The sequence below is a fragment of the Microcaecilia unicolor genome, chromosome 3, assembly GCF_901765095.1.
Source record: "Microcaecilia unicolor chromosome 3, aMicUni1.1, whole genome shotgun sequence".
Taxonomy (NCBI): Eukaryota; Metazoa; Chordata; class Amphibia; order Gymnophiona; family Siphonopidae; genus Microcaecilia; species Microcaecilia unicolor.
In genome coordinates this window covers 277442293-277457695 of record NC_044033.1, presented here as the reverse complement: position 1 = coordinate 277457695, position 15403 = coordinate 277442293, and the positions used below count along the sequence as shown (strand labels likewise).

Genomic DNA, 15403 nt, shown 5'->3' with positions numbered 1-15403 from the left:
TGAGTAAATCCTGTATGAATTTCTGAATCCCTGCCATCAGTTGAACAAATGCGCTCCAATACAAAACTGGAATTCAAGCTCAAATTGTATTCCTGATAGTACTATCAATTATTTATATGCCACTACTGGACTTATGCAGCGCAGTATACAAACACATAAGAGACAATTCCTGCTCAGCAGAGCTTACAATCTATTCAAGAGAGACAAACAGGACAAATAAGGGATAGAGTGTTTCATTTATTATGGGAGTGATTAAACATAGGTATTAAACAGGTGAATAAGGGATTAAGAGTTAAAAGCAGACTCAAAAAGGTGAGGTTTTAGTCTAGATTTGAATAGGGCCAAAAGGAGCATGACAAACTTTGAGATTGCACAGTCAAGTAACAGGATTCAAAAAAGATGTACATATTAAGAAGTCACATGGTCATACTGAAAACAGAAGATATATTTACACAGCCATTGTTACTACACTTCAGTGGGATATATCATGATGATTATCTACTACAACTCTGGATGGGAAGAAAAAGATAGGTTAAAAAAAATCCACCACAAAAGTTGTAACTGGAGATTTAACTTTTTTTATGGTTCATTTAACCTATCTCACAACTTGAATTTATTAATGTGCTTTGTTCAAACAAAATTCCAACAAACTTTACAATTTCATACGTCAGAAACGTGCAGTCAAGGTCTCCACTACTAGAGGGGCGTAACAGCACATTTCCTCTACCTGGATAACATAAAACTTTCAAAGGATGAAGAGGAGGAGATTTCTACTAATCAATTGCAGCTGGCAAAACACAGCTCCAAGGTTACAGAACCCAGGATGACTTACAGTTTAATACTCTAATCATCAGGTTACATCCTCCCTACTTTAAAACATATCATGCCCAAATAGCAATTTTAAAAATGTCCTGAAGAAATGGCTATACCAGTTATTAAAGACTGTATTATAAAATTTGATATAAAGAATCCTCCTTTACAGGTTAATATCTATCCCAATCGAATGAGTTTCCAAGTTTCATATAACTTTCATATAATACCATATTGTATTTCTTATTGATGGAAATTATGGACTCCCTACATCCATGCCCAACATGCCACTGATGGGCCTTAAAATAATCCTGACAAAATCAGTTATCTCCATACTAACCTATGCATGAAAATGTGGGCATCCATGACCACTACAATACTAAATTTACTATACAGATCTGATAAGCCAAAGTCCACAGACAGTATAACACAAAAGCTTGAAGGTTCCCATAATGACAAAGTAACTCAGCAAGAATACAGTAATAAGGACAACCACAATCACTGGGGTTCTGAAAAATGTTGCTAAAATTCTGGATCAATATCATTTAGTTACCTGCAATATCCTATTTTGTATGTATACAACCAACAGATCACAAGTATGTAAGTTAATTACTCTTAAAACCATTCTAAGTGTATACTGCTACTTCTGGAGCTCTGTTGACATTTCACTATGAATTGTTTACTTCCATGTCAACAGTGCCAAGCATTTACAAATTTTATGTGGTTAAGGTGCTTTTAACAGAATCCACATAACATTCTAGGTTTCCAACAGCTTACAATTACTGTCTTGTGTGAATGAGTATCAAAGTCACAGTTCTATTAATAGTAACGAAAGGATGATTGTTTTGCAACATTATGTGATCTACTGCACTGAACAATGTTCATGAGAAGTCATTGGTTCCAAAAGAAAAATGGATCCTAGAAGTGTTAAATTAATACTGCTACAAATCTGTTATAAAATATAAATGAAAAATATAACAATGTATATCGATATTGCTGACTGACCCCCTCATCTGGATTCTTTAACAAGTTTGTCCATTTTAATGCCTTGAGATAGCTAATCCCTAGGGAACCTAATGAATAACCAAAAAATAAGACTGCAAAGCATATTTACAGATATGAGAAAATGTATTTGGCATTTTGAACAAGTGAATACCAATACAGCTAAAAGCATTTTATTCACCAGTCTACAAAGCATTTTAATTAAGACTACACCAAACAACAGTTGCCAAGAGAAAATGTACTTGAAATAACACATTAACAAGAGAAAATGCCTTTAGAATACGATTCCCCTGTGTCTTCAAAAACAGACACACAATGTTTCCAGAAACTGAAAATTATACAGCCATGTTTATGACGTCTATGCTTCCCATCTCTTGAACATATTTACAATTCAAGCCATTTTATTTCAAGATGAAGGAAGTTTAAAAAAATAGAAAAGAAGTCAAGAGTCTCTCTCTTTTTTCACTTTAACATCACCTGCAAGAATTGTTGCAATTTCACCCAGCATGAAAGCCCAGGGTACACCAGAACCAACCAAAGGACATTTTTCCCCACTTGGACAATATACTTCCCCAGAGGATCCTTGCTGTTTGATACTTTGCCTTGAGCAAGGGAAACAAAACTTGTGTGATGGTACTGAAGGGCATTGTACAAAATGTGTGTCCTCTAGGCGCTCATGGCAAAGTGTACAACATAATGGTATACTGTTTGGAATGGAGGAGTCTGGAATGCTTTGAGGATGGACTTGTTCCATTACTGGAAGTGGTGTCATTCCTCCACTTTGAACCTGGCTTGGCACATCCCTAAGACCAATCTTTCTTTGGCTCACAGATGATGGAGATGGCGAACTGTTACTATTTCTTCTGGCTGTACAATGGACCTGGTTAGCATCTTTGGATACAAGATTACCACCAGCATTATCTGCTACTAAAATCAAAGCTGCCATTGGAGACTGGCCATTTTGCGTGACTTCCTGTGGTGTGGTACGACTGGAGTGTGGCGAAACTGTTGATGGTGGTGACACAAAAGATGCACTAGTCATGGTGGGAACTTTTAAGCCATCAACCACTGGCAACCATGATTGTGCTTCGCCACTGATCTTAAGAGGTCCAACTTCACATTCTGGCTCAGGAGAAGCTTTTCTTTTCTTTACTGATCGAGCACCTAAAAGAAAAGAAAATAACACCATAAGCTTAAGTTATTCTGGTCATTTTCAGTAAATACTGATTGTACATTCTGTCACTAAAACAAAACTGCTGCTCCATCCTTCCTTTCAATTTCTTGTGAAAGTCAGTAGCACTAGCAGAAAGCAAGCTGGCAACAAGGTTACACAAAAGATATGTGCTTCAGGCCCCCTATACACCTCAAACACTGAAAGGACAATTCTATAAACTAGGTACTCTCTCACACACCATTATGTATGTAAATATTCACAATAGTGGCATATATGAGCGTAAATACCAATAATTCGCCAAAGTGATATTTTGCAAATACCTGCTTAACTTGCACAGCACATATTTGCAAGAGGGCATACACAGTGGTGAAGCATGGGTAGGACATAGGCAGGGATCCCACTTACCTGTGTAATTTACAATATTCTGTAAGTTAGACATGCCACTGCCACATTTAGGCACCTGCACTTACGTCAGATCTATGGCTGGTTTGAGCGTGGTTGTATACATTAGGTGTGCCAATAACGGGTTATGCTACTTATTCTATAACAGATCTTAAGTGTCTTGGCTCTTCTATAGAAAAGGCTCTTACCACATGACCTCAGTGGTGCCAAATTATACTGTGTGTCCAAAAAAAAAGGGACCTACAACATTTTTTTTTCAAATATTCCAAAAACATCCTACTGCAGCAGAACCTTTGGCCTGAAATTGAGTACTTTATTTTTCAACAGGATCGAGCTCACAGTGCATCGAGTTCACAAAAAAATTGAGCTCATAATTAATGAAACCTCAGAATTCATCAAGCCAACAACTCAGTTGTGTCGAAGACTTCATGAATGTGTCAAGGTTGAAGGAGGACACTTTGAATACAAATTAAGAAGAAAAAAAAACACACCATTATAATAATGTATTTTCTAAGGTTATACTAAATGCTTAAACAATTGCAAAGTATTTTGCAACTATGTAAAGGGTCTCCTTTTTTCCGGACATCATGTAGAATTGCAAGGAGAGGCGTAGCAACAGGAGCCAGTAACACACAATCAATGGTGTTGCTATGTTGCAGGTTTTGTCTGCAGGTTTGGCCACCCTGGTAAGGAATGGGGAAAAGAAACCACAAATATGAACAGAGGAAGAGAAAAAAAAATAAAGGAACCTAGAAATCAAGGAAGAATGAGAGGTGAGCCTGAAAAGTCTGTAGTTATACAAATGGGAATTATTATGTGAGTGGAGGTGGGGGTGAGATTGGGACGGGGAGCGGGCAAGAAGGGAAACTGGCATGGAGATTGGTATGGAAGTTTAAGGCACTAGGGACGGGAGCTGGGAAATATGGGGGTGTGTAAACACAAATAAGATAAGGCCACCACACACCCCTCACAACACTGTCCAAGTTTTCCTTCAAACTAAGGGTAATGGAAAACTATATACCTATCACTTTAACCTCAAATAGTGTGCAAAACTATGGAGGATACCCTATTAAAAGGGAAATAGTGCTTTGCCTTCAAACACAAATTAAAGCAGTATTTCTCAAGTTGATCTGGAATACCTCCCACAACATATACATGAGAGAGATTCTATGGAGGCAGTGCATGCAATTTCCATATTCATTGTGGACATCCAAAATGCCTGCCTGCTGTTGCCTCCTGATCAGGGCTGAAGACACTGTTGCCATACTGACATCCAGATTGGAGCTTCAATACCATGCCCATTTCTTTTCAATTCAATTTATGGCTCTCCTATCCACAGCCTAAAGTGAGATACAGTAAGACAACATGTCAAACTTACAATATCTCAAAATAAACTTTGAGAAGTGCAATTAAAGCTTCAAAACTGTTCAATCTGTAAAACTGTCCAGCAAGCTTGGTAGTATGGAACTAGAGCAAAATATTGGATGAAAAAATGGTTGAAAGGCAGAAACCATCAATGGTAAATGATGTCCACTTGATAATCTACAGCTTCGTATTAGGATTGGCACTTCAATGTTTCAATTAGCAACAAAGATAAGGAAATTAAGGGGGGGGGGACATGCTTGTGTAAATAAAGATCTCCAACAGAACAAAAATGAAAAAAATAATAATTAATAATTAAGTTGCAAGAATGGTTGTGTTTGAGAGGAGTTTCAGTACTAGCCACATATCAGAAAGAGAAAATACAGATCTGTCGCACACAAAAATAATCTAGGAGTAACCACCTAAGAGTGTTCTTTATTGTAAGTCCAGGGGAAAGTGGTGCCCCCATTGAGCCTAGGACTTGGGGTCCAAATGTGGTCACGTGACTTTTCCCCCATACAAAGGCTCCCCCTTGTCCCAAGACTTGCTGCTGGCACTACATGCATAACAGTTGCCCTGTCTGTGCCATATAGCTCCAAGATTGAGCTATGTACATCCCAAACGCCCAACTCTCACATCATTCTCATGAGACTAAAAGAGAAGTGAGGTAATCAGGGCACCAGCAAGTTCAAACTCTCTGAAGAATCATGTGGTATTGGAAGAAAAGATAGGAGATGTTCTGGACACCACCAAGTTTTTAAAGAAAATAAAGGGAGGGGGAATTTTAAAAAAATGGTACGAGGACCAGCATGAAGAGGTCAAGGGTAGCAACAGGATAGTGAAGGCTGAGACTGGTTGGGGTTCAATTAAGAATGCGTAGTGGAGAGCAGCTAGAAAGAAAATGTGGCAGGTGAAAGACCAGGGAAAGAAAAAGTGTGAGGGAATATTTTGTTTTATTTACATGAGTCAGTCACTCTAAATACATGCATCCAGGCTGACTACATTAGAAGGGGAAGCCACCAGGCTAGTTGTGTCTCATTGTAGGGGGAATATCCCTTGTGTCCGGTGTGCTGTTCACTTTTGCCTGACGATCTTGATTCTCATACCAAAATTATTTTTGCCAAAATGGTCTCAACTGGAAAAATAATGAAGATCACTGATCAAACTACTACTACTACTACTTAGCATTTCTATAGCGCTGCCAGGGTTACGCAGCGCTGTACAAGTTTAAACATGGGGAAGGACAGTCCCTGCTCAAGAGAGCTTACAATCTAAAGGTAAAGGTAAAGGTAAAGATGACCTCAAGGTAGCCAATCAGTTTTGATAAAGCAACAAGGAAAATTATGCTTGGTTATATAAGTAGAGGTGTCTGCAATAAAATGAAGTAAAACAGTACTTATGTAGGACACTAGTGAGACCCCAACTCAGTACTGTGGTTAAGTAGGATTGACCTCCAGGAACTCAGGTGGAACCAGCTCAGAAAAGGACAGACAATACATAACTTGCAGCAAAAGGTTAAAACTGACAAGAATGTAAGTGCCGGAGAAGAAAGGATCGGGTAAACATGGCAAAATTACTTACCTGATAATTTTCTTTCCATTAGTCCTAACAGATCAATCCAGAGACTTGTGGGTTATGTCCCTCTACCAGCAAATGGAGATAGAGAGAACTTCAGAGGGTTACTATATGTAGTCATGTGCAGTCACCTTAACTTCAGTATTGTCAATACCAAAGCAGTCGAAGACGAAAGAGGAAGTCCTCTCCTGCCTGCATAAAGCCCATGTAAGCTCCTCAACCACTACTGCGGGAGGGTAACAAAAGGTTTTCTTTATGTTTTACATAAGTACATAAGTATTTCCATACTGGGACAGAACAAAGGTCCATCAAGCCCAGCATCCTGTTTCCAACAGTGGCCAATCCAGGTCACAAATACCTGGCAAGATCCCCCAAAAAGTACAAAACATTTTATACTTCTTATCCCAGAAATAGTGGATTTTCCCCAAGTCCATTTAATAATGGTCTATGAACTTTTCCTTTAGGAAGCTGTCCAAACCTGTTTTAAACTCCGCTAAGCTAACCGCCTTTACCACATTCTCTGGCAACGAATTCCAGAGGTTTGATTTATCTTGTTTTCCCTTTTGTTTTTTTTTTGTAACCAAATATTAAATGAAGGAATCTGATGAAACTGAGGCAACTAGAAGAAAACACTCAACCCAGAACAAAGGGCAGGCCTCTGGACTGATCTGTTCTGACTAATGTACAGAAAATTATCAGGTAAGGACTAATTTTACCTTCCATAGCGTCCCACAGATTAATCCAGAGACTTGTGGGATGTACCAAAGAAGTCCTCAAGTGGGGTGGGGTACTACAACCTCAGCAGACTGGAGCAATTCTCCACAGGCCATGGTTACATGCGCTGCCACGTCAAATCTGGAATGCCTAGCGCTGCCACACCAAGCCTGCAAAGCCTGACAAGGGAAAGACAGCAGATCAAGTGGGTGATTTGCAAAAGCCATCCACAGCAGGACAGAGGACCAAGTGGCCAACCTGCAAAAGGCAGCCACGGAAGCCAGACAGGACTCGGAAAAGGAAGTCAACTGCGCTCTGGAAGAAAGTGCTGCCAACCGCAACGGGAGAGACTATCCCATACAGAGGCCAGCTGAAGAAATTGCTTCTCTCGGTCAACGGCCATTGTGGTATATAAAATAATGAGTGGAGTGGAACAGGTGGATGTGAGCGTCTGTTCACGCTTTCCAAAAATACTAGGACTAGGGGGCATGCGATTAAACTACAGTGTAGTAAATTTAAAACAAATAGGAGAAAATGTTTCTTCACCCAACGTTTAATTAAACTCTGGAATTCATTGCCGAAAAATGTGGTGAAGGCGGTTAGCTTAGCAGTTTAAAAAGGGGTTGGACGGTTTCCTAAAGGACAAGTCCATAAACCGCTACTAAACGGACTTGGAAAAATCCAAAATCCCAGGAATAACATGTATAGAATGTTTGTACGTTTGGGAAGCTTGCCAGGTGCCCTTGGCCTGGATTGGCCGCTGTCGTGGACAAGATGCTGGGCTCAATGGACCCTTGGTCTTTTCCCAGTATTGCATTACTTATGTACTTACTTATGGCTCTTGAAGCCAGATCCCCTTGTGACCAGCCAGAGGACAGCATGAGGGTATGTCAGGAGGCATTTCTGCTCAGCGGGTCAGGAATTGATGATCCTAATGCAGTGTGGGTGTTTCGTAAGGAGTCGCCACCCTCCTATATACGTAAGGTTTTCCAGGTTCTGAATATGTCTGCTTCTGATCCTGCCACCGCTGCATCTAATCTTAAAATGGTGAGCACTAGAAGACCGCTACAGTCTTTAGCAGTGCATAAGGCTATGTAGGAGTCACTTCTGCTCAGTGGGTCATCCCAGACACTGCTCCACTATGCAGAGGCGTAGCTAGGTGGGGTGAAAGGGGAGCAGAACTGCTATGTCCACACCTGCCAATCTAAAAATGATGAGCCAGCGTGGCTTTGGAAAGGGCATTACCGTCCTATGGTCCTGAGCAAAGCAAGAAGAGTTGACCAACGGAATTCGCTGGTCACTTCCAAATAGCATAGGAGTATATGATGAACATCCAAGAAGTGGGAAGAGACAAAGGTGGAATGGGATGGAAGGCAGAAACCACCATATGCAGAAAAGACAGGACTGTGCGCCCCATCACCAGTAGAAATCCAGAGGATCTCAAACGGATGAAGTCGGGAGTTCCAAGAACCTGCCTGGACTGGATTGCTAAAGAAAACTAGGCTGCCCCGGACAATAGTCCTGGTGTCAAAGATAAGGGCGAGCCTGACCCAACCGAAAAGAACTTGTAGACATGCCCTCAGTAAGACGCTGAGTCAATAAGTCACCCAGATCTTCCACCAACTTCCCTCAAACAATAGCTTGCCCTGAAAAGGGAGATGAACCAGACGTCATCAGAAGTTGCACTGACCGCCCAGCAGCGCAACCACATCAAACGACAGGCTGTGACTGCCAAAAACGTCTGCTTATTTGATGCCTGAAACAAATCATATAAGAAAACTGGCAACTAAGCCAGCCTCGACTCTACCTCTGGCAAGTGAGGAGGCGGTCAATTGCCTGCCTTCTGGAAGGGATCCGAACTCTGTTGCTGCCAGATACGGCACACCCTAGCAGCCTACAAGCTGCAGATAGCCACCTCCAGGGAGAGAAAGCTTCTGAATATCAGCGGAAAGCTGTGTTGAAATCACCCATTGAGACTAAGCTGGCTTGAAGGGAACCATAGAGATGGGGACTAAAGCAGAGAAGGAACCCCTGAAGTGGTCTGATACGGAATCAGGCCCATGGGGGAATGTCCAAGAACGAGAACCTTGTGCCCATAACTTGAACCTATTCCCATATCCTGGACCTGGTAGGGAAAGTAAAACCTGACTTGGGTTGGCACCTGTTGCTGAGGAGCAAAAGGATGAAAACTTCCCAAGCCTATATGGAACAGCACTCCCCGATAAGCCAAGATTCGTGCTGGAAACAACTGACTCTTGGTAACACTGATTACCAATCCTATGAACTGAAGACAAGTAGGTATCTTGGACGAAATTTGCAGAGTCTCTTGATAGAGCTGCAAATCAGTCAGTCACGAGGTACGGATGAACCTGCAATCCATCCTCACAAAGGAACGCTGACACTACCATCATTACCTTGCAAAAATGGCAAGGCTGAATGACATGGTTATAAATCACTAAGATCCCTCTGCAGCAAGTAGCACTGGGAATATGAAAGTACGTTTCCTTGAGGTCCAGGGAGGCTAGAAACTCTCCCCACCAGACAGAACTATTACATACTGCAAGGTTCCCATTGTGAAAAGTTGAACCGTAAACACCCTAGACTCTTATGACGTCCAAATTGAATTGGAAGCTCCCTGGTTAGAACTACAAAGCAAAGGGAACAACTTCCCATTCCCCAAATACAACTGGGGACAGTCTCAACTGTGCCTACAGGAAGAAACGTTGGCAAGGTGGCAAGAACTGCCTGACAGTTTTTCTATTGCACAGTTACAACCTGGACTTCACTACAGATTTTTCTTGGAGTCTACATGCAAGCTCAAACACAAGATACATTTGAGCTGAGGTAATCTTGGGCCACTCCTCCTGAAACCAGTACAGGAGTCCTGCCTGAGGAGTGAACTGAGACTCCATCATTGGAAGATGCAGCAGGCATAGGTAGACCTGGAATTGAAACAGAGCTCATTCTATCAGCAGCCAGGTGGCTTGTCGTAGTGGAAGTGGAAACCCTGAAAGTGGTTTTCCTGGCCCCACAAAACCTACGACAAAACCAAGAGGATTAAAAATCATCCTTAAACTCGTCCCCTGGCAATCTCCAAGACTTGGAAGTCCCTCAGGTCTTTACCCAACTGCCTTAGATCTTCTCCAGGCCCAAGATTACTTCCAAAAGGCAGGTTGCCAAATGTGACTTGGAAGCCACATCAGATGCCTAAGCTCGCGCTAACTTCTTGCAGATAGGGACAAGAATTGGCTGGTGTGACTGTGCACTATAACTGCTGCGCATTGGAGCTAACAAGTGCAGCTGAGAACCAGAGCCAGATGGCGTAGCAGAATATGGCTGTTGCACCATTGTGCACTACAAATAGCAAGCTGCAGTGGGTCGTGAAGCAGCACCCCTAGAGCTCTGTGCATACTCTCAGCTGACTGCAACAACTATTAAGCTACCTCTACACTGAAGTAGTTCCTGGACCACTCCATGAAATCTAGGTGCCCCATACCATGAAAAGGTGCCAAAAATGCTATAGAAGCAACTAGAGGTACCAAGTACGCTGCAGATACCGGGGTAACTGGGGATAGTATGCAAACGTGCGGCCAGTATCAGTGTGCAAAAAGAGAGAGGAGGGCAATCCTTAGTACAGTAGTGTAGTGATAACTGTTCCAGTCATGTAAGAACTGCTTGGACAGGCAAGCAGTAAGAGCCAATGAAATAAAATATGCCCCATTGGAAAACCTAGCTGAGCCCACAGTTTCTAATAGAATGGATAAAACCAACCTTGAACCTGTAACTTTCAGGCTGAAAGGCCAGGCACCCTCCTGAATAAAACTAGTTTGATGTAAACAGTACACACACAGCAAATGCCACCAGGGCAGCAGAGGGTGAAGGATTACCATAGAAACTGAGAGAAACCTGAGAGGCCTGCACTAGTCTCAAAATGTAACATTTCTCACAGAAACATGGAGTCAACAGCCCTAAGCCTGACCAACTATACAAACTGTACTGCCATGCTCTGAGAAAGAGGAAGAGGGAAAGAGTGAAAAACCTAGAGCAGGATCCCTAATCCTGATCCCTTTCTGCCCTCCATTAATGATGTACACACACCCTTAACCTCCTCAAGAAGGGTCCAGAAATATTCTTAAGTGTAAATCACCTACTAAAGCACAGGCATCTCTACCAGACGACCTTCAGATAGTCAGTACTTTCCAAGCTGCAGCTGAAGGCTCTCGCTGCCACAGAACAGCTGCAGGGAACTAATGGGTCTCTGACCTCACCCCTGGAAAGCTGCGGGAGACTCAAAGCTTTGGGAGACCTGAAGACTCCCACAGGAGTCTGCAAACCACCCCAGGCCTCCTTTCTCAGAAGCCCTTAAATACCAAATATAAAGAAACCGGGAGTGATCCACCCCAGTTCCCCAGTCCATCTTCTGAAAAGTCTACATATAAAACTGACTGAACTGCAAGCAAATCAGGCCCCAGGGAAGCGCCAGTGCTTCAGCATTGCCATGTGGCATGGCAAGAAAGATGGCGCTCTCAAGCGCGCATGCACACCCAAGAAGAAAACTGCCCTGCACCAGCCAAAACGAGCCAGGAAGGAGCACACCACTCCACAGAGTTGGACTGTACAGTGGATCTCCTGCACGGGCAACTGCAGCAGCCCAGTGGCTCCCACACTGGAAGCCGCTTTTGCTCTGCCCCACCAGCACAGATAGGGTGACTACTCACCCCCTCAGGAATCGCTGTCACATGTAAAGTTGGCCCTCACACCCCTCAGCCAGTACTGCAAACCGGCATTAGTTCACCAAGCTGGACAAATTAGACAGTTTTTTTTTTTTTTTTTTTTTAAGGCAGGAGAGGGCACCGAAGCAAAAGAAACCTCAAACTTTTTTTTAAGTCAGGAGAGTGAGAACCACAAACCCCAATCAGGCAGAGAGGAGGGGTTGATGGGGAGGAAGGGAGGGACATGGCACCATCAGGTGTGCACCCACCTCAGACCCCAGAAGCTTGACTAGACCCAGGGGACTAGACCAGGAGCCAAGCAATCCAGAGCTGCACAGATATGACCATCCACCTGCTAGATAGAGAGAATACTGAAGTTAAGGTGACTGCACATGACCACATATAGTAAACCTCTGAAGTTCTCTATCTCCACCTGCTGGTAGAGGAACATAGCCCACAAGTCTCTGGATTGATCTGTGGGACGCTATAGAATTAACTATTTGGGATGCTGAAATTTTCCAATTAAAAGGAAAAAGAAAATTCAACTATATCACATTTAAGTTGCAGGTAGAAAGATTCAAAAGAAACAGAAGCAAATGTTTATTTACTAAGGGGCCCTTTTACAAAGCGGCAGTAAGCCCAATGCGGGAGCCGGTGGTGGACAGTGGGAGGACAGTGTGGCAAGAAGTAAATCATGATTGACAGTGTCAAAAGCGGCAGATAGGTCAAGGAGGATGAGGATGGAGTAGTGACCTTTGGATTTGGCAAGGAACAGGTCATTACAGACTTTAGATAGTGCCGTTTCTGTCGAGTGTAGAGGGCGAAAGCCGGATTGAAGCGGATCAAGGACGGCATGAGAGGAGAGAAAGTCAAGGCAACAGCTGTGAACAGGCGCGTTCAAGTATCTTGGAGAGGAAGGGTAGGAGGGAAATGGGGCGGTAGTTGGAGGGACAGGTAGGGTCTAGTGATGGTTTTTTGAGGAGTGGTGTGACTACAGCATGCTTGAAGGTGTCAGGGACAGTTGCAGTGGAGAGAGAGAGGTTGAGGATATGACAGATGGGGGGGTGACAGTAGGAGAGATGGTGTTAAGTTGGTGGGGATGGGATCAGAGGAACAGGTGGTGCATTTCGAAGAGGAAAGAAGGTGGGCAGTTTCCTCTTCGGTGATATCAGGAAAAGAGGAGAAGGAGGCCTGGGTTGGTTGGTTGAGGGAGTGGGTTAAAGGGTGGAGAGGAGGAGGTGGCTTGGTGGTGAATTCGAGGCTGATCTTCTGCACCTTGTCGCAGAAGTAGTCAGCCAGCGATTGAGGAGTGAGGGGGGGTGGCGAAGAGACGACGAGGGTTACAACTGACAGAATTAGTCAATTGGGTGTAACAGTCCTGTTTGGTAAAGAATAGGGAGGACTGGAAGAAGGATAGCATGAATTTATAATGAATGAAATCGGTATGGGTGCGATATTTCCTCCAGAGGCATTCAACCGATCAGGCGCAGGAGCGAAGGTATCGGATGCAAGGGGTCAGCCAGGGCTGGGGATTAGTACACCTTGTGGGACAGGAGATGGATGGTGCAAGGGTGTCCAGAGCAGAGGACAGAGTGGCACTGTAAGCGGAGACGGCCTCGTCTACAGACTCAGAGGACATGATGGAAGGGAGGAGATTAGAAATACTAGAGGATAGGGTGGGGGGGGGGGGGTCGACAGCCTGGAGATTCCTGGAAGTAGTGGTTAGTGTTGGGCGGGACTGAGGGGGAGGGTGATGAAGTGTGAAGGTGATCAGGTGATGGTCAGAGAGGAAGAGCTGAGGTGCAGAAATTGGAGGGTGAGCAGGTAGAGAAGAGGACGAGGTCAAGACAATGGCCAGTTTGGTGAGTAGGGGTTGTGGAGCTCAGTTGGAGGTTGAAGGAGGAGGTCAGAGTGAGGAACTGAGAAGCGTAAGAGTCGGATGGGTCATCAGCGTGTATGTTAAAGTCTCCAAGAATGAGGGACGGGGATGAGGGTTCAAGAAAAACGGAGAGCCACTCATCGAAGTTGGTAAGGAAGGAAGAGAGGGATTTATCAGGGGGGTGGTAGATGACTGCAACTCTGAGTGGCAGCGGGTAGAATAGATGGATGGAGTGAACTTCAAAGGATGAGAAGCAGTGAGACTGCGGTAGGAGGAGGGGTTGAAAACTACAAGAGGGCGAAAGTAGTAACCCGACGCCTCCTCCGCGGCCAAATGGACGGGAAGAGTGGGAGAAAAGATAACCTCCATGGCATAGGGCCGCGACTGAGGCAGAGTCGTCGGGGGTGAGCCAGGTTTCAGTTAGGGCGAGCAGTTGAAGGGAACGGGAGATGAAGAGATCATGAGTGAAGGAAAGTTCGTTGCAGACCGAGCGGGCATTCCACAGGGCACACGAGAAGGGGAGGGAAGAGGGGGGGAGGATGGGAATAGAGATGAGATTGGAGACATTGCGGAATCGTTTGCATGGATAAGACAAGGTCAGGTGTGGGGGACCTGGGTTGTGATTGATGTCTCCTGCGGATAGCAGGAGAAGGAGCAAGAGAGTGCGGAGGGGGGTGGGGGAGGTAGGGCAACAAAGGCAGGATGCGCTTAGGAGGAATGGCGAAGGGTTAATGGCAGGAAGGAGATGTTGAAGGTTGAGAGCTAGGAAGGAGGAGGAGGACAGGAGAGATGGTGAGGTGGTGGGGGACGGGGGTGGATATGGTATTGCAATAGTGGACGGGAGAGGACATGGATGGGCAGTGAGTTCCTGCAGTAGACAGCGATAAAGGGAGGGGGAAAAGATTAGGAAGGGACAGGGCAAGGAAGAGAATGTGTATAGGGGCCATAGGTAGTGACTGAGGTGTTTATGGGTTCATATGTAGTGACTGAGGTTAGGCAGAGACAGTGCCAAGATGTACTGGAGACATGAGTTGTAGCTGGGATAAGTATGAGTAGTAGCTGAATTGTTTACTTTCAGAAACAGGAATAAATTTGTGAGTAGTGAGATAGTTAGTAAGGCTACCCAGTCACTATTTAAGAAGTGTCAACCCTGGGGCGGGTGGGCCTAAACTTAAAACTAGTGGACTGTGTTTCCTGTAAAATCTATCTAAAGCTGTACCCAGAAAACCAAATAATGCACCAGAAATACCCAAAAAACAAATAGTGCCCAAAAACAATTACTACCAAAGCAGACTTATCTGAGATCTTTCAGCACTGTGGGCAGGATTAAAAAAAAAAAAAAAGTAGTGCCAATCCAAATCAGAGGGAAACACAAATGCCTTAATGCAGTAAGCTGTGCTGTCCCTTAAAACACATTATTTTCGGCTTTCCTATGCTAAACTTACTCCCCATGCAGTAAGAGAAAAGCAGCAGTAATCTACTGTATTGAAGTCTAGCATGCAAAATGGTGAAAAACAATTAGTCAAAGTTTAAAAAAAAAAAAAACACTTAATTTAGCAGTGAATCTCTACACCAGCTCAGGGTGGAGGAAAAGGTTATGGAAGTAAAGTGCTGCACTTTACCCCAGATCACCCAAGCGGGCCCCACCACTGACAGACCTGTCCAGACTAGCTGGTTATATCTGTCGGGCTTCTTCCCTGGAAGCACTGGGTTTGTGAGCCCTTGGGCCAGTACCGTGGAACGGCAGTGGCAGGCAAGGTCACCATCAAAGCA

General features: G+C 44.0%; 1 protein-coding gene across 1 annotated transcript in view; it reads right to left on the bottom strand.

Annotated features, from left to right (window-relative positions):
- Positions 1-221: 221 nt before the first annotated feature.
- IRF2BP2 (interferon regulatory factor 2 binding protein 2) overlaps positions 222-15403 on the bottom strand; it is a 52423-nt gene continuing 37241 nt past the window's right edge. Inside the window, exon 2 of the mRNA XM_030198103.1 lies at positions 222-2976. Within this exon, the coding sequence (XP_030053963.1) occupies positions 2255-2976 (722 nt within the window). The 3' untranslated portion in view covers positions 222-2254. The remainder of the gene's footprint in view (positions 2977-15403) is intronic.